This window comes from Carettochelys insculpta, chromosome 29 (assembly GCF_033958435.1).
Source record: "Carettochelys insculpta isolate YL-2023 chromosome 29, ASM3395843v1, whole genome shotgun sequence".
Taxonomy (NCBI): Eukaryota; Metazoa; Chordata; order Testudines; family Carettochelyidae; genus Carettochelys; species Carettochelys insculpta.
In genome coordinates this window covers 10010001-10026997 of record NC_134165.1, presented here as the reverse complement: position 1 = coordinate 10026997, position 16997 = coordinate 10010001, and the positions used below count along the sequence as shown (strand labels likewise).

At 53.3% G+C, this 16997-nt stretch overlaps 1 protein-coding gene across 3 annotated transcripts in view; it reads right to left on the bottom strand.

Moving 5' to 3' along the window:
* Positions 1 to 502: 502 nt before the first annotated feature.
* The window catches only part of SMUG1 (single-strand-selective monofunctional uracil-DNA glycosylase 1), a 23572-nt gene continuing 7077 nt past the window's right edge, over positions 503 to 16997 (bottom strand). For 2 of the 3 annotated variants that reach the window (XM_074979649.1, XM_074979650.1), the window contains exons 2-3: positions 14836 to 15107; positions 503 to 5164 (exon numbers count right to left, since the gene is read on the bottom strand). In XM_074979649.1, coding sequence (XP_074835750.1) covers positions 4637 to 5164; positions 14836 to 15096 — 789 coding nt within the window. In that variant the 5' untranslated portion in view covers positions 15097 to 15107 and the 3' untranslated portion in view covers positions 503 to 4636. The remainder of the gene's footprint in view (positions 5165 to 14835; positions 15108 to 16997) is intronic. The other variant, XM_074979651.1, reaches the window with a different exon arrangement.

Genomic DNA, 16997 nt, shown 5'->3' with positions numbered 1-16997 from the left:
TGTCTATGAGCAATCGATTCAACCGAAGTCAGTGGACAGGCCGTGGAATTGTTTGTCTCATGGAAGTTTGCCGAGTTACTGAAAAGGTTGGGAACCACACACCTCTGCTGGCTATCTCCACATATCCATTGTGATCACTGCTAGAGTGGTGGATTGGGAGCTTTCTGAGTATCTTTACTGAGATATCTTTTCTCCCTAACGCGTCTTGGGCATTTAAACTAAATTAATCTGGACAAAACCAACCAACCAAACAAAAAATTAGAGGTGAACTTAAAAAGCAAAATTGCTTCCCCCTCATTCAATCAAGGTTTCACTTGTGGGGCGTGTCTGGAGTCACACAGCTCTCCAGCTTGCCACAGTGACTTCCGGGTGGAACAGGAATAGAGGCAAGAACTGAATGGCTAATTTAAAAAAAAAAAAGGGCAAAGAATAAGTCTTATTTTAAAATAAAAGCTTGTATCATCTGCTACACTGTGAGAGAAGGGCACCACTCTCTTCCTTTTGCCGTCTGCAAGTCACTTTGAAGAGCATCAAAGTCACCCTTGCTGCTTAGCAATGCAGTGCAATCAAAGTGAATTTTGCTGAAAGAGAACATTTTATGCTGGGTTTGGACTCCCCAGTTCCCACTACATTTGGGGAATCCATCTGCATTCCTTGTGTGCCGCCCCCCCCGTTACCATAACATTGGAGTACCTGACAATCTCTAATACATTTCGCCTCGTGCCTGAGGCACAGCAGTGAGGTTACCCCTTTACCTGGATAAGGAAACTGAGGAACAAAGAGGCTAAATGACGCACTCGAGGTAACACAGGGAACTGGACAGAGCAGGGAAGTCAACCTAGAACTCCCATATACCCAGATTAGCACCCTAACCCTTGAGCCATCCATCCATGAATGAACTGCTTGACAACTGTTCAGTTTTGCCCATTTCAGCCACAGGAATTAGCCTCGAAGAAAGTTGACCTTTTTTGTTGTTGTTTTTGCCAGTTTCATACGTTGTGCATTTTGCTTTTACCCTGATTTATTTTATTACTTTTATTTCTTCCACAAAAATCCAGCAACAAAAACAAGAGCCACCCAAAACACAAACTCTTGTCTCAAAAATCTTTGATACACAGAATCCAGAAGATTAATGCACATTGAGGCTTATTCTCAGCCAGCCTTGAAACCCAGCTCTGGCTCTGGGAATGTTAAGAGGATGGCCACCCTCTTGGCCAGTGCATTAGGGACCAAATCAGGGAGCTAACAGCATACACGATTATACCTGGAACCAAACCTCTACAGGGGAAGGGGCTGTAACAACTCACATCCATTGTGTATCAGCGCAAAACTGACCTGCTAATACACACTCCTCAGTGGCTGAGGATGACACCCAAGGATCAAGGAGAGGGGTCAGACACCTTTACACATCTCATAGAACTGGAAGGGACCCCAGGAGGTCATGGAGTCCAGTCCTCTGCCCTCCTGGCAGGACCAAGCACCATCCTTTCTTTTTTCCCCCTCTTCCATTTTGCCCAGATTCCCCACTAGGGCTGAATTTGCAACCCTGGGTTTAGCAAGCTGGTGCTCAAATCACTGAGCTCTCCCTCCCACCGCATACAGTGCTGAAATTTGACCTTTTCACCTCTACGTACCGGCCTAGTGCTGGTGATATTTTTAAAATCACTAAGGCTACATCTACACTATAGCCTCAGATCAAAATAACTTATGCAATTTGCACAATTTGCAAATAACATATTTGCAAATTGCATGTTATTTTGAGTCTTACTTGGAACCTGGTGCCAGGGTGGGAAATAAGTGCCTATTTCTAAATTCCCGATACCCCCTCGCATGACAAGAGGTAGCAGGAACGAAATAGCATCATGTTTAGCTGCGGGGTTTCTAGTTCGGGATACAAATGTTTTAAAATAAGATATTCCAGAAGAGCTATTCTGGAATAGCTTATTTCGCAGTAACACAGCTACACACAAAATGCTTTTCAAAGTGGCCCTCGGCTGACTTGAAACACAGCGTCTCCACCCAATAGAGCCTATTTGAAATACAGCCATTGGACGCACTGTGGCTTATTTTGAAATAGGATCTATTCCCAGTCTTTTGAAATAGCTATTTGGAAATGTTGAAATAGGCGCTATTCCTCATGGAATGACGTTCACCTGTTTCGAAATAAGCCACCCACCATTTTGCGTTGTGTAGACGTCAGCAAAGTTATTTCAGAATAAGGGCTGTTATTTCAAAATAACTTTGCTATATAGACCTACCCTAACAGTCCTACTTACAACAGCTTTATTAATAAATAAACTAAGATGCAGAGCTTTACCCTTTGGGTGGTGGTTGGTGGCACTAACTGGTCTTTGTTAATCCACTGCCGGCATGGCTTTGAGCAAGCTCCTGGCTGCCAATGAACATCGGCTCGCTTGCCACTCTTGGCTCCCGTGATGGGGATTGCTGACCTTTGATCTAGGGTCAGCAGAGAAGTATCAAACTGGACTCAGCCTCCAGGCAATGATCAGCACCTGTCTGGTGCTTGACATCAGGCCATGACCACATTCTGGGCTGGGCCAGAGATATCCACAGAGGGTGTGGGACAAGCGTGAGACTCCCATCTTCACCTCAGTGATCCGAGTCTCTGTCTGGCACAAAGTCAACCTTGCGAGGTATCACTTCAAAAGTCTGGAGCCATTGAACTTTACTCCCTGTTGGACTGTACATGCCGTCACGATATGTGAAGTTATAAAGTCTTGCACTATGTTTGCTACTGAGATATGGGGTAAGTGGGGAATGCCCTCGGCAACCATTCAGGAGCAACCAAGGAACAGCTGACAAGACACACATCAGGATCAGCCAGATGTGTGGCCCAGAAGAATTCCCTTTCTGGAGGCCTCTTAGAGAGCTAAGCTAAGATCACAGCTAAGATCTTCCTAGCCCCTGGGAGAAAGAATAAAAGTGGCATAGTGACGCTACAAAGATGTCTGCAAGAGAGACCTCAGAGAGGTAGACATCGAGCTGGACAACTGGGAAGAACTAGCAGACGACCGCAGCAGATGGAGGCAGAGGTTACACCAGGGCCTTCAGAAGGGCGAGATGAGGATCAGACAGCTAGCAGAGGAGAAGCGAGCGCACAGAAAGCACACTAAGGACTTGCCAGACACCCGCCACATCCGCAAGAGATGCAGCAAGGACTGTCACTCTCGTGTGGATCTTCATAGTCACAGTAGACGCTGTAAATGAAGCCCTCAATTGAAACTATAAAGGGCGTGATCCATAGTCTACATAGACTGAAGGATGCCTACTAGTGACACCACCACTAGTCCTCTCTCCTCCCCGACTCACGCCAAAGGCAACGAGAACATTGGGAAGACAAAGGCTTTGAACTGAGGAGACTGGTCCCGGGCTAAGCAAGTGACTATGTATGAAGAGCTGTAACCTCCCTAGAGCATCCAGTGGAGAAAGAACAGCTATTTGAGGCAACTTTCACTTTTTCTGTTCCAATCAGAATTTAGACTGCAAGTCTATTTTTATTTCTTGTGTAACCAACTTTGACCTGTGTGCCTAACAATGATCATCACTAGAAACCTATCTTCCTGTAGTTAAACTTATTTTAATGTTTCGTTCTTAGCAGGGAGCTTGTCTAAAGTACTTGGGGAATCTGCTAAAGTTACACAGGCTGGGGCACGTCCGCTATCCTTTGACAAAGGGACAAACTAATTGATGAGCTTGTACAGTTCAAAAATAGGTTTTGAACAGTGTAAGATAATGTATTGCCAGGATGCAACACTGGATGCTTGGGAGATAGAATCATTAAAACTGCAAGGAACCTCAAGAGGTCATCAAGTCCAGTCCCCTACACTCAGGGTAGCGCCAAACATGATCTAGGCCACACCTGACAGATGTTTGTCTAACCTGTTCTTAAAAGTCTCCAAGGATGGAGATTCCACAACCTCCTTTCCACAGCACAGGTGTGCTGGTGTTTCCCTGTGCATAGTTCAGGAGTGGCTTGGCGATCACTCATGCAATGAAGCTTGGTGTGCCCCCACATGCTGGTGCTGAATGCTAACAGCCCCTGGAGGGGTTTGTCAAAACAGTGTTAATGGAGCACAACGGTTCTATAGCCCCAAGGGACAGTCCCTGAGGGTCCCATCTTAACAGGACACCAGGGAGTGGATCTGGGCTGGTGTAAATCGATCAGCTCTCCAACCTGCCTCCTGACCAGCTCATCTCAGCATTAAAGGGTCTGAGCAACATGGGAACCAAACTGGTTTCTGTTTAGCTAGGTGGGGATGGATCTGTCCTTCCAACCAGGAATGGTCCTGGCCATAGCAGGTGGCAAAACTGAAGATGGGCCTGAACCAAACCTTCAGCTGGTGGGGCTCTGAAGGCTTCAGCTCCTATCTCCATCAGGCACCAGTTGAGACTGGGAACTGAGGCCACCCCTCTGCAGCCCCTTTATGGGGGCTGTGGATGATGACTAACAAAACTCCAGGTGGCGGTACGGGGAGGTAGTGTAGGTGCAGGAAGCTCCATCTTTCAGGACGGGGCTCCTGTTATTTGCTAGTAGGCAATAGAAACATATGTCCTACGTGGTCTGGAGCATCAGCCATGAGCATCTCCAGCAGGCGGTGCCTTCCCTGGCCCAGGCTCAGCCCACCAGCAACGGCAGGAGAGACAGCTCCTCCAGCCTCGCCTTAGCAATGGCCTCCCAGCCCTTGTTGGCCTGGGGGTTGCGGGGTGAGGGGTGCATCAAGCCTTCCACTCGGACCTGGAGGCCGGCCGAGGCCAGGGCCCTGCGAGCCCGCTGCTCTGTGAAGCGGCCCACGCCGATCACCATGGTGACGCCGAGCAGGCGCACGGCCTGGGCCAGCCCGTCGTCACAGACCTGCAGCAGGCGCTCACGCTGCGCGGCCGGCAGCTCGGCCGGTGTCAGGTTCTTGCCTCTCTGGTTCATGAAGAGCAGCGGGCAGTGGTTGTGGACGAAGCAGCAGCGGAAGAAGGCCTCAGGGCTGGGGCAGAGCGAACGGAAGAGGCCCCAGAAACGAGCGCCGCTCACCTCCGTCTGGGGGCACTCCAGCCCCAGGACAGGTCTCTTGGGGTGCTCCAGCACCGGCTTAGACACCTGTCCACGGACCTGCAGCCATTCCCGGACGTGACGCACCTCCCCAAAGGGCACCTGTAGGGGAACAAGAACAGGGTCAGCAAGGAGCCTAATTTGCAGGAGTCCACCTCCTTCACCGGGGGGAGCCAGGCCATTGGTGGGCTGACGCCAAGAACCCAAGGGAAACCAACAGCGGTAAACACCACTGGATGCCGTGTGGCCTAATGCAGAGTTTTTCAGCCCATGGTGGAGAGGGCATTGAGCCACATATTATACAGTAAACCCTCGACATAACGGACTAATGGGGGGAGGGGTGTCCGTTAATGCCGAAAGTCCGTTCTACCCGAACAGTTACACGGTGTGACGATGCACTGACCTTCCCAGCCCAGCACTCACTCCTGTCCTCTGCCTCCTCTTCCCTTCCCCTCTCCTGCCCCATTCTTCCCCTCCCACCTCCATCTCCCTCTCCCCATTACCAGGGGAGGAGCTGAACGCCAGCCTGGCTCCTTCCACCCCCTGCAGCTCTCAGAAGTGCGGCTCCTCCAGCCCCCAGCACCTAGGTAGAGCATCGCCGCCCCCAGCCGCCAGCAGCATCCGACACCATGGCTGCTGCTCAGCGCCATTGCAGGCAGATGCCGACATGCTCCACGCACACAGGGCTGGGGGAAGAGAGCTCCTGTGCCCCATGGCAGCCCCCACCCCAGCTCCTCTGGCCCTGGCTGCCCCAGCCGCTCCTCCAGCCCCAGCGAGTCTCCGGCATTTATTTAAGGGAGAGGGCAACTGGCAGACAGAGTCTGTTATTTCTGAAGTCCATTATATTGGGGTCCATTAAATCAAGGGTTTGCTCTGGCTGCTTCTACCCATACCACCTCCCATCACAGGTGCCATGGCGACAAGGCAATTCGAAGCAGGCTAATGAGGCACTAACATGCATATTCAGTAGCTCTTTAGCACAACGGCGGCCGCGCAAACAGACTTCAAATTGCAGATCGACAGTGTAGATGGGGCAGCTTCGAAATAAGCCCCCCATGTCCACATTCCCGTATTCCGATCTAGTTCTGTGGGAGTAAGGGAATGTCGAAGTGGGGCGCTTATTTCGAAGCTGCCCCCATCTACGCTGTCAATGTGCAATTTGAAATCTGCACTTGAAAATTCGCGTGGCTGCCATTACGCTAATGAGGTGCTGAATATGCACATTAGCACCTCATTAGCCTGCTTCAAATTGCCTCATTACCATGGCATCTCCAACTGGAGAGGGCATGTGTAGAAGCAGCCTCTATATCTATTTCTCTCGATAGATAGATAGATAGATAATTTATAAATGAATTATCTATCTATCTATACACCTGAAAATTGTAGGTGCTGGGGGTACTTATGATTATTTTTTTAAAGGGGTAATTCATAAAAAATGGCTGAGAAACACGCCTAGTGCAGAACTAGCTGCTGTTCCCAGCTCTGCTGGATGACTGAGGAGAGTGGTGGGGCAGCCTGCCGCCCCCTGGGTTGCACATGCAGCCCGCACAAAGCCTCTCTTTGTGCCTCCCATCCCATGCACTGGGGGCTCTGCGCTTACCTACTCCTTCTCCTTCCTCCCAGGACTTGGGAGCCCTGTGATTCGTGCCCGCATGCTCTGGGAGGCAGAGGGCCAAGCTAGCACAGGTCACACTGCAGGGAGGAGGCAGAGAAGAGGCAGGGGAGGTTCGAGGAAAGGGGCTGAGCCTGCAGCAGACCGGAGGGTCAAGCAGCCCCAGACAAAATGAGAAGCGACACAAGGGTAGGTGTGAGGTGCAACAGACTGCACACAACACTGCGAGAGCCAAGCGCTCCCTCCGCCGCTCTATGTTTCTTTAGCCGCCAGTTTAACGTGCCCCTAGGAATGGATCGCTCTGGGTTGAAAAGGAAAACCAATTGCCGTGTCTTCAGTCCTATTCTTGGGGTCACGGCTTGCGCACATGCCTGACTCCTACCTCTTGGCAGTGAGATGAACTAGGGCCAGACGTGAGCCCCGCTCTCTCGTCTGGGTCACCCACTGCTGACCCAGGGCAAACTGTCCTGCTCCTGCTCAGTGCCTCAGTTTCCCCCCCACCCGTTGTCTATTCCAAGTTCTTGGGGCAGGGCTCTCTCAGTCTGTGCTGAGGCCGGCTTGCTGGCCTGGCCCCCGCTCGATCAGGGCCTCTGGTGCCATACAAACACTGTATGTAGAGAATCCTCATTTTATTCTAGTCCTAGGAATGGAGGCCGGGAGTCCCGACTCCTATCCCCCACCCCTGCTCTAACCACTGGACCCCACTGCCCTCCCAGACTCTGCTTTACCTGCCCCCTCTCGCTTTCACCTGCAGGGACAGCCAAGTCCCCTTCCACAAGCCTCTCCCTCAGCAAACAGCCCCCCACAGAAAATCTGCCGGGCCCCAGCTCCATCTGCCAGGTTGGACCCACCATCCTGTGGGGCATCCACATCCTTGGAGACCAGACCTGAGTGAGCAGCCGGAAGACGTGGTTTCACCCTCCCCCATTCTTGCCCAGACACAAGCCAGTCCCAGGGACTGAGCAGGCACCTCACTTCCCAGAAAGCCCCCATGTGGGCCCCCACAGCAGGACTGGGGTGGGAAGACAGGAATAATTACCCCACTCCCAATAAGGAGGTACAGGACTCAACCCCACAGGGCAGGATGTGTCTGTCTGGACTGCATCCCTGTCTCCTGGCAGCCCTCCTTCCCCACTGGGGACACCGCCCTCCAAGGCCACCTACCCCCCATAATAATCCCACAGCTGGTTGCTGATGGGCCAGACAGGACCGCTGGTGCGGGAGACAGAAACGGAGAGTGATGATCACATCCAGCAATGGCCCTGAGCCACAGCCCCCTGACCCCCAGCTCTGGGCTCCCCACCTTGTCAGCTCTGCTGGGGCCCCTCAGCCCTCACCTGCAGCCCCCTGCAGCCCTCCAGGCCAGTCTTCAAGTGTTCCTAAGCTGCATGGAGGCAGCTGCAGGCAAACTCACATCACCCAGCGCTCTCTGCAGCTGAAAGGCTCCTCAGCTGGGGCGCGGAGGGGACGTGCCGGCCCCTGGCTGCAGGGAATTCCGCTGCCGGGACCTGGGGTCGCCTCCAGTCCAGGTACCCAGGAGGAGGCAGCTCGGCCTCCCAAGTGGTACAGACCCCAATGCAGCAGATTCTGGGGGTTCATTTGCAGCTGTTCAGGCCCATGAGCACTGTGGAAAGGGGCAGTGGATCTGCAGCCAGGGGGTCTCCATCCCAGCAGCCCCAGCAGAGATGCCATGGCCCGGCTCTGCTTTACACTTCTGCTCACCCCATCCCTTCGCCCAGAGGGAACTCCCAGAAGGCTAACAGCATATTGGGGTGCATTAGGAGGACCACTTTGAGCAGATCTAGAGAAGTGGCTGTTCCCCTCTATGCGGCACTGGTGAGGAATCCTGGAATACTGAGTCCAGTTTTGGGCCCCCCAGTACAAAAAGGATGTGGATCTGCTGGACCAGGTTCAGCGGAGGGCAACAAAAATGACTAGGGGGCTGGAGCACAAGACCTATGAGGAGAGGCTGAGGGATTTGGGCTTGTTTAGTTCACAGAAGAGAATACTGTGGGGGTATTTGATAGCAGCCTTCAACTTCCTGAAGGGGAGCTCTAAAGAGGATGGTGAGAAACTGTTCTCATTGGTGACAGATGGCAGAACAAGGAGCAATGGTCTGAAGTTACAGAAGAGGAGGAGGAGGTGGCATATTAGGAAAAACTACTCCACCAGGAGGGTGGTGAAGCACTGGAAGGCGTTGCCTAGAGAGGTGGTGAATTCTCCATCCCTAGAGGTTTTCAAGTCCTGGCTTGACAAGGTCCTGGCTGGGATAATTCAGATGGGGTTGATCCTGCTTGAAGCAGGGGCTGGCCTAGATGACCTTCTGATGTCCCTCCCAGAGCTAGGATTCCATGATTCTATGCTCTGCTAGATGGGACCTGGCTGGGAGAAACAGTCTTAGGATATATTGGGACTGAGCACCCAGTTCCGGCAAAGAGAGACCACCAGTGCCAGGCTGACAGGGCAGGAAAGAGCCCAAACAGGTTGCATGAGAGAGATTTGCAGGAGATCATAAGAACATAAGAATGGCCATACTGGGTCAGACCAAAGGTCCATCCAGCCCAGTATCCCGTCTGCCGACAGTGGCCAATGCCAGGTGTCCCAGAGATGGAGAACAGAAGACAATGATCAAGTGATTTATCTCCTGCCATCCATCTCCTGCCCCTGTACTGAAGGCTAGGGCACCATACTTTACCCCTGGCTAATAGCCATTTATGGACCTAACCTGCAAAAATTTATCGAGCTCTTTTTTAAACCCTAATGGAGTCCTGGCCTTCACAGCCTCCTCCGGCAAGGAGTTCCACAGGTTGACTGTGCGCTGTGTGAAGAAAAATTTCCTTTTATTAGTTTTGAACCTACTACCCATCAATTTCATTTGGTGTCCCCTAGTTCTTGTATTATGGGAAAAGGTAAATAATTTTTCTATATTCACTTTCTCCACACCATTCATGATTTTATATACCTCCATCATATCGCCCCTCAATCGCCTCTTTTCCAGACTGAAAAGTCCCAGTCTCTCTAGCTTCTCCCCATATGGGACCTGTTCCAAACCCCTAATCATCTTAGTCGCCCTTTTCTGAACCTTGATCAGATGGGAAACGGGGGGCACTGCAACCATATTGGAGCCATGGAGTGCCCCCCAACACTGCCTGAACTGGGGGGTGATGGGCTACGAGGGATGGAGGCCAGCACTGACCCAGCTGCAGAGAGACTGGGTTACGACAGCAGAGCGGGAAGCGGGGACACAAGAGGCTGTGATTTCCCCATACAAGGCACTCGCTGGTCTCTGCTGGGGCAGCTGGTCTCTGTAGAGTCCTGGTTATTTTCTCCTTAATGAGAAGTTAGTGGCCGCCAGACAGCCAGAACCAAGGGGGCTGGAGTGCATAGATCAGAGAGCAGCAGAGCAACCTACACACAGGGACGCACCAGGCCTGGGCTGCAGCTTCCAACCACCCATGGCTGAGGGCGGGAGGGGGAGTTAAAACCCAGTCTAATCTTTGCCTATGCTGAGCTGGGCAAGGAGGTAGTTGGTGTGGTGCATTAGCGGATGCAGCCACCTCAGTTTATTCACAAGGACCACTAGGCCACTGCAAAGGGCCAGGGCTGCACTGGGACCTGCCCCCGGAGGTCACAGGCTGCACTCAACCCCCTGGCCATCTGGTCACCCATGTGGGGCAGGATGGCTCTGCTCCCTGACCCCTTCCCCATGGGAGGGAGGTTATTTGAAAAGTGGGCACAGAAGGAGCACAAAGGCTGGGCGCATCACTGGGTGGAGGGACGAGGAGGAGGAGGACACCAGAGCAGGAAGTATAGGACCTGAGCTCTGAGTCAGTCCACAGGGGAGGCTCAGAGCTAACAAGTGCCAGATCTTCACGCACGGGACGTCAGGAGCTGAGCTCTTGGGAGGATCTGTGTAGGAGCATCACACTGGAGGACATGAATCTGGTCCTGGCATGGTAGGAAAAACAAATCCTTCCTGACCCCTACAACCAACTTGCTACCTGGAGCATGAGGATTGTTCTCCCTCTCAGGCAATTTTGTAGTCCCCATCACCACAGCCTCTGAACACCTCACAATTTCAGATGTATTTACCCCCACAGCCACCTGACAGGGCTATTTTCTGCAGCCGGGCAACAGAGGCAGTGAGCTTAAGGGACCTGCCCACACTCACAAAGGGAAGTCTGGAGCAGAAGAAGAATTTGACCCACAGGTCTCCTGCACCCTAGGGCCGCGTCTACACGTGCACGCTACTTCGAAGTAGTGGCACCAACTTCGAAATAGCGCCCGTCACGGCTACACGTGTTGGGCGCTATTTCGAAGTTGAAATCGACGTTAGGCGGCGAGACGTCAAAGTCGCTAACCCCATGAGGGGATGGGAATAGCGCCCTACTTCGAAGTTGAACGTCGAAGTAGGGCACATGTAGACGATCTGCGTCCCGCAACATCGAAATAGCGGGGTCCGCCATGGTGGCCATCAGCTGAGGGGTTGAGAGACGCTCTCTCTCAAGCCCCTGCGGGGATCTATGGTCACCGTGTGCAGCAGCCCTTAGCCCAGGGCTTCTGGCTGCTGCTGCTGCAGGTGGGGATCCATGCTGCATGCACAGGGTCTGCAACCAGTTGTCAGCTCTGTGGATCTTGTGTTGTTTAGTGCAAGTGTGTCCGGGAGGGGCCCTTTAAGGGAGCGGCTGGCTGTTGAGTCCGCCCTGTGACCCTGTCTGCAGCTGTTCCTGGCACCCTTATTTCGATGTGTGCTACTTTGGCATGTAGACGTTCACTCGCAGCGCCTATTTCGATGTGGTGCTGCCCAATGTCGAAGTTGCCAGCCCTGCAGGACGTGTAGACGTTATTCATCGTCGCTACATCAGAATAAGCTATTTCGATGTAGCATGCACATGTAGACGTAGCCTAGGTGGGTGCCCTAACCACTGTGCCACTTCCTCACCTCCAGAAGTGCAGACAGATGCCTTGTAAGAAGTGGGTTGCGCCTGAGAGCTGGACAGGACCAGGCACACCTGGGAGGAGGAGTTAGTACAACAAGGAAGATGAATCAGGCCAAGGAAGAGGCCCAGATGTGGTTTCTGATGCAGAAGGTGGATTGGGAAAGCTAAGAATGGAGGATGCAAGTGGTTGACAGAGACACATGACAAGGGGGTGGAGGGATTCTAACCTAGGCTACGTCAGCACAGCGAGTGGTTCTGAAATAATTTACACAATTTGCGCAAATGATTTCAAAGTCCCTTATCCCAAACTTGGTGCCCTCCAAAGCTCGAATAAGGGGCTATTCGAACATTCAGTTACACCTCGTACACCAGCGGGTACTGGAACCGGAATACTGTGCTTGAAAAGCCAGCGCTACCTCGAGTGCGATGTTCAGCCGCAGTTTTGCTATTTTGGGGTACAAATGTATCCTGAAATAACAATTGTTCTGTGGCCACAGCCCCAGAGACCTCACTCACCCCAGTGGCTATTGATCCGCTGCTCCCACCCACAGACTCCCGATGTCACTGGCCCCCAGAAAGGAGCCATGGGCTAGGACACCGTGGTTGAATGAAGCTGGGGTCTCCATGAAGCTTAGCTCCATTTCCCCATGAAAGTTGAATTGACACAAAACACAATGGGATCCCATCCTCCCACCAGTGCTGGGTCCTGGCCATGCACCGCGCGGATCTGTAATCAGATTTCAGGAGACGCCAACCTCGTCCTCTGCAGCCCCCTGCCCCCACAAAACACACGCCTCCCCCCACTGATCTATTGATCGCCCCTGGGTCTAATGTCAAGCTAATGCCCCCCTCACCCCTGCTTGCCAGATCTGCCAATTAGCAGCAGGACAAATGCTGCTTGGCAGGAGACACCCCCCCAACACCAGCCTCCCCCTATATAAATTAAAGCACATTATTGAATGATTTGTTTAGCTGATCCCTTGACCTCTGACCCCACAACCAGAGACTGTCATAGAGGATCAGTGATGGAGCAGCTGTCAGGCACCAGGGCAAGGGGGGGGTGTTTGGAGGAGGCGGGGGTTCAGTCTTGCTCTCATGGCTGCTCATATCTTCTGGCTCTCTGCGAATGGGTTCAGCTCGGGGGTGGGAGGAGGGAGCAGTCAGGGGGCGCTGCCTCTCCCCTCTGCCAGTCACTTGGATGAACCGGCCGCACCTCGACTCAAATGCCCGTTGAGATCCTGAGTATGGTACAGGCAGGATCAGACCCCAGAGCCAGGAACAGGAAGGAGGTGGCTGGACAGACACCTGGGTGAAAGCAGGGCTCAGGAGCTACCCAAGATCCTCCCATGAGGTGCTTTTCCTGGCCAAACACCATCATTCCCGTTACCTTAAAATCCTTCCCGGAGCTTTGTTGGACGGAGGGTCCATCTTCACATCCTTTCCTAAAGCGCTGCCGTTGAACAGCTGTAGCATCCCACCCCAGAGGTGGCTGCATTTAGCTTGGGAGCCCTTTGGACCAGAGACTGTCTTGCTGGTACAGCACCTAGCACCATGGGGTGCTGATACATAGCTAGAGCTCTTAGATCCTCTGCAGGCTGGTGCAGAGGAACATTCGGGGTGGAAAGGGGACAGTGGCCATGCGGGAAGGGACTCTGGGAGGGGGAAACACCTCCAAGCCCTGACTCACCCCAGCAGGACACCCAGCCTATGGTTTACTGCCAATACCTCCATGCCCATTGCTGGGTCTGCCCCCAGGGACCTCTGCAGGCACCTTCCCCTACCCTAAAAGCCTGAGGGAGAAAGGGTCGCAACCAAAAATTGTAATTCAACAGTAGGGCTCCACTCAAAGGGTTTGCAAATTGCTGTCCTAGGCGTTACCGCAATACACATAAACAAAAAAATAATGATAACCATAGTGAGTTCAGAGCGGAGCAAAGTGTACACAACGGCTGTGCCCCTCCCTAGAGGTGGCTGCATTCATAAACTATGGGACTAAACCAGTGTAACAAATCACAGCCAGACAGGAAACTCAGGCTATCCACAGCACTTATACAGCACATGTATCTGAGCACCCCAAAGCCCCCTTGTGAGGAAGGACTCTCATTCCCCATGATGCCGAGGAGGGAAACTGAGGCACGGAGCATCTAGGTGACTCCCCGAAAGTTTCCCATGAAGGCTACAGCCAAGCAGGTGCTTGAACTGCAGCCTTCCAAGGACTAGGAGAGGGTCCCAGCTCTGAGCAAAAGGAGACGTTCCGTTAGCTTTATAGAGCCCCTGCCCCTCAGCGGATTCCTGCCCTAATGCTTTGCAATCTCTTGCAGACCCTTGAGTCTGACAGCAGCTTTCCGCTCTGCTCTGAAACGTGGCCTCCGCTTCCTGGCACGGCACCAGAGCAGGAGTGAATTGACACAGCCCCGTCACAAACGTTAGTGGGGCGGGGAACAGCACGGATGTTCGGGCCTCCCACTTGAGCAGCCTGTGAGGGAGCTGCAGCTCCTTGGCCAGATGAGCCTGAACAGTAGGAGATCCTGCGGTAGCACAGGCCCCTAATTGCTCCCTGAGTTAATGCCATTAATATTAACCAGCTGCTTCGTATCTATCAAGCAGCTCGCGTCTCCCAGCTGCAGCCATTGAACACCACAGGCTCCCGGGCTGCGGATCTAGGCTATCGTCAACGCCGGTTGTGACCCAATGGGTAGGTCAGTGGGCCAGGAGCCCTGGGTTCTAATCCCAGCTCTGCCATGTAAACTTGAGCAAGTGCCTCTGTGTGCCTCAGTTTCCCCTTCCACTCTTTATACATACAGACTGTGAGCTCCAAGGGGCAGGGACGGCTTCCCATGACGTGTACGCGCAGCACCAGATGCACATGTGGGGCTGGGGGCTCTGCTCTAATGCACAGACCAATGTTATTTGACTCACTGACGTGTGCTGGGATCTGACCCCCTTCGTTCCCATGGTGGCCGAATGACACCCGCTGGGGATCTGGCTCGTCAGTGCAAACGTGTAAGGTCTCATCCCCCTCCAGCCACCACCACACGACAGCCGTGGTTGGTAGTTTTGGGAGCACCCACCATGCACCGCAAGTCCCGATTCTGCCCCAGCGCCACAGCTTCCAGTTTGAATGGGGCTCTAGGACCCATAACCTGCCCCAAATACTCCCATTCCCCTGCTCCTCCTGCCCAGGTGCACCCCCACCCTCCCCGGGGGGCAGGCTGCCTTACCCCAGTCTGAGCCATCCCAAAGGGGCCAGGGTTCATGCCGAGGAACAGCACCTCCTTGCGGGAGCAGCAGTATCTCCTCACATAGTCTGCGTGGGGCTCCCAGGCGTACTCCAGAGGGTTGTAGACGTAGCAGACAGGGTCGAGGAAGGAGAGCTCCTTGAGACGCACGTTCTGCTCCAGCTCAGCCTCCAGGAACCGGGTGGCCAGGACATCCCCCTGGGGGAAGGCTTCACCCGCCGAGGCAACGCCGAGCTCAGTCATGCTGCCATCTCCTGCAGGAGAGGTAGGGGAGACAGGAGACGTTTGGCAGCCATCTTCAAGATCCCTTGTGAGGGAACAGATCCCCTTCCACCCTCCCTGCTTATCCACAGGGGGTGTACAGCTCCGAGCACCTGCTGCCAGGGCAGAGAGGGGAGCTGGGTTTCCACAGTGCCATTGCTGGGGTTGCCATGGTGGCTCTGGGGAGACACACAGCTTAGGCAGCACGAGTCAGGCCACCGTGGATGGGTCATCGCTGCCAACCCAGGCAGGTGGGACCTGGTGCTCAAGACTCCAACCCAAGGTGGCTGGGAATCCAATTCAAGCCCACAGCTTCAAGGTGAAAGGCAGCCTCCTTCCCCAGAGCCGGCTCCATACGCCACACCCAGCACCCTTGGCCAATGACCTGCGCTGGGCTGGATTGGAACTGGGACCCCAATCTCCCCTAAACCAACCAGTGTCTTGACCCTCTGGCACATAGCAGCCAGTGTTCCCCACAGGAAAGGTCCCATCCCCTAGAGCCTGTCAATCTCCCCACCCTGTATCTGGATCACAGCTACCCCCATCCCACCACACAAAGGAAAAACATACCCATTCGCCAGCCTTCCCTGCATCATCTAGTCATCCCAAGCGCCGACCCACCCCAGGCCAGGCTGGAACTGATGCCCCACCCCCAAGAAGATGGGGTAATGGGACACAGAGCTCCTCTCGTTTCCAAACGACCCAGTCCCCGCACCCTGAGGCCAGATCAGAGCTGGCACCCCCTAGAGAAGAAAGGTCTCAGGTTCCAATCCCACACCTCCACCCAGCCAGAATTCTTCCCATGCTGTAGCTCAGATGAGTGATTTCATTGTAGCCCTGGTTACAAGTGAACCAAGAAAGACCTCCACACAGATCCCTCCACGGGGAATGTGCTTTTTATAGCCTTTTTTATGACTGTAATTAGTAAAGCATTTGCTCAGATACAAACCATTACTGTAAATAATCTATAAACGCTTTGTGCTGTGATTAAACACATACACAACCTACAAAACTCAGATTCACGCGGGAGGGAGGAGAAATTAACCTTCCAAGAGCGAAACCGTAAGGTGTTTGCAACGAGCATTATCGCTCAATTACGGTAGCAAACAACTAAGATCAGGACCCCATTATTATTATTAATAATTATGTGTATTACCACAGTGCCTGGAAGCCTCAGTCATGGGCCAGGACCTGCCCGCTCTAGGCACTGTATGATATTTATTAGATGTATTTCAGTAGCATCTTGGAGCCTCAATTATGGGCCAGGACCAAGTTATGTTAGCTACTGTGTGACATATTTAAGTGCATTACATGCTAGGCACTGTACGTTATTTATTGAGCGTACTGCAGCAGCACCTATAGGCCTGTCAAAGACTAACGTGCTAGACAGTCCCCAGTCAGCGAGATTTCAGCAGGAGAAACTGAGGCACCGACAGGGGACATGAACTGCCCCCAATCACCAAGCTTAGATTTGCCAACTTTTAGGTTGCAGAAAACTGAACTCTGAGGTCCCACCCACTTCCTCCATTTTCACCGGCTTGGGGTGTGGGGTTGGGATAAGAGAGGTGGTGAGAGCTCTGGCTGAGGGTGAGGGGCTTAGGGGCTCTAGGCTGGGAAGAAGGGGTTCAATGTGGAGTACAGGAGGGGGCACCAGGCTGGGGCAGGGGTTAAGGTGTGGAAAAGGGTAGGGGCCAGAAATGAGGGGTTCAGGGTGCAGGAGCAGGCTCTGGGCTGCAGCAGGGGGTGTGGGAGGGTGAAGGCTCCAGCAGGCAGTGCAGGCTCTGTAGTGGGGCTGGGGATGAGGGACCTAGGATGCAAGAGGGGATCTAGGCTGGGGGCCGAGAGGTCTGGAGTGCAGGAGGGGGCTCCAACCATGGGCAGTG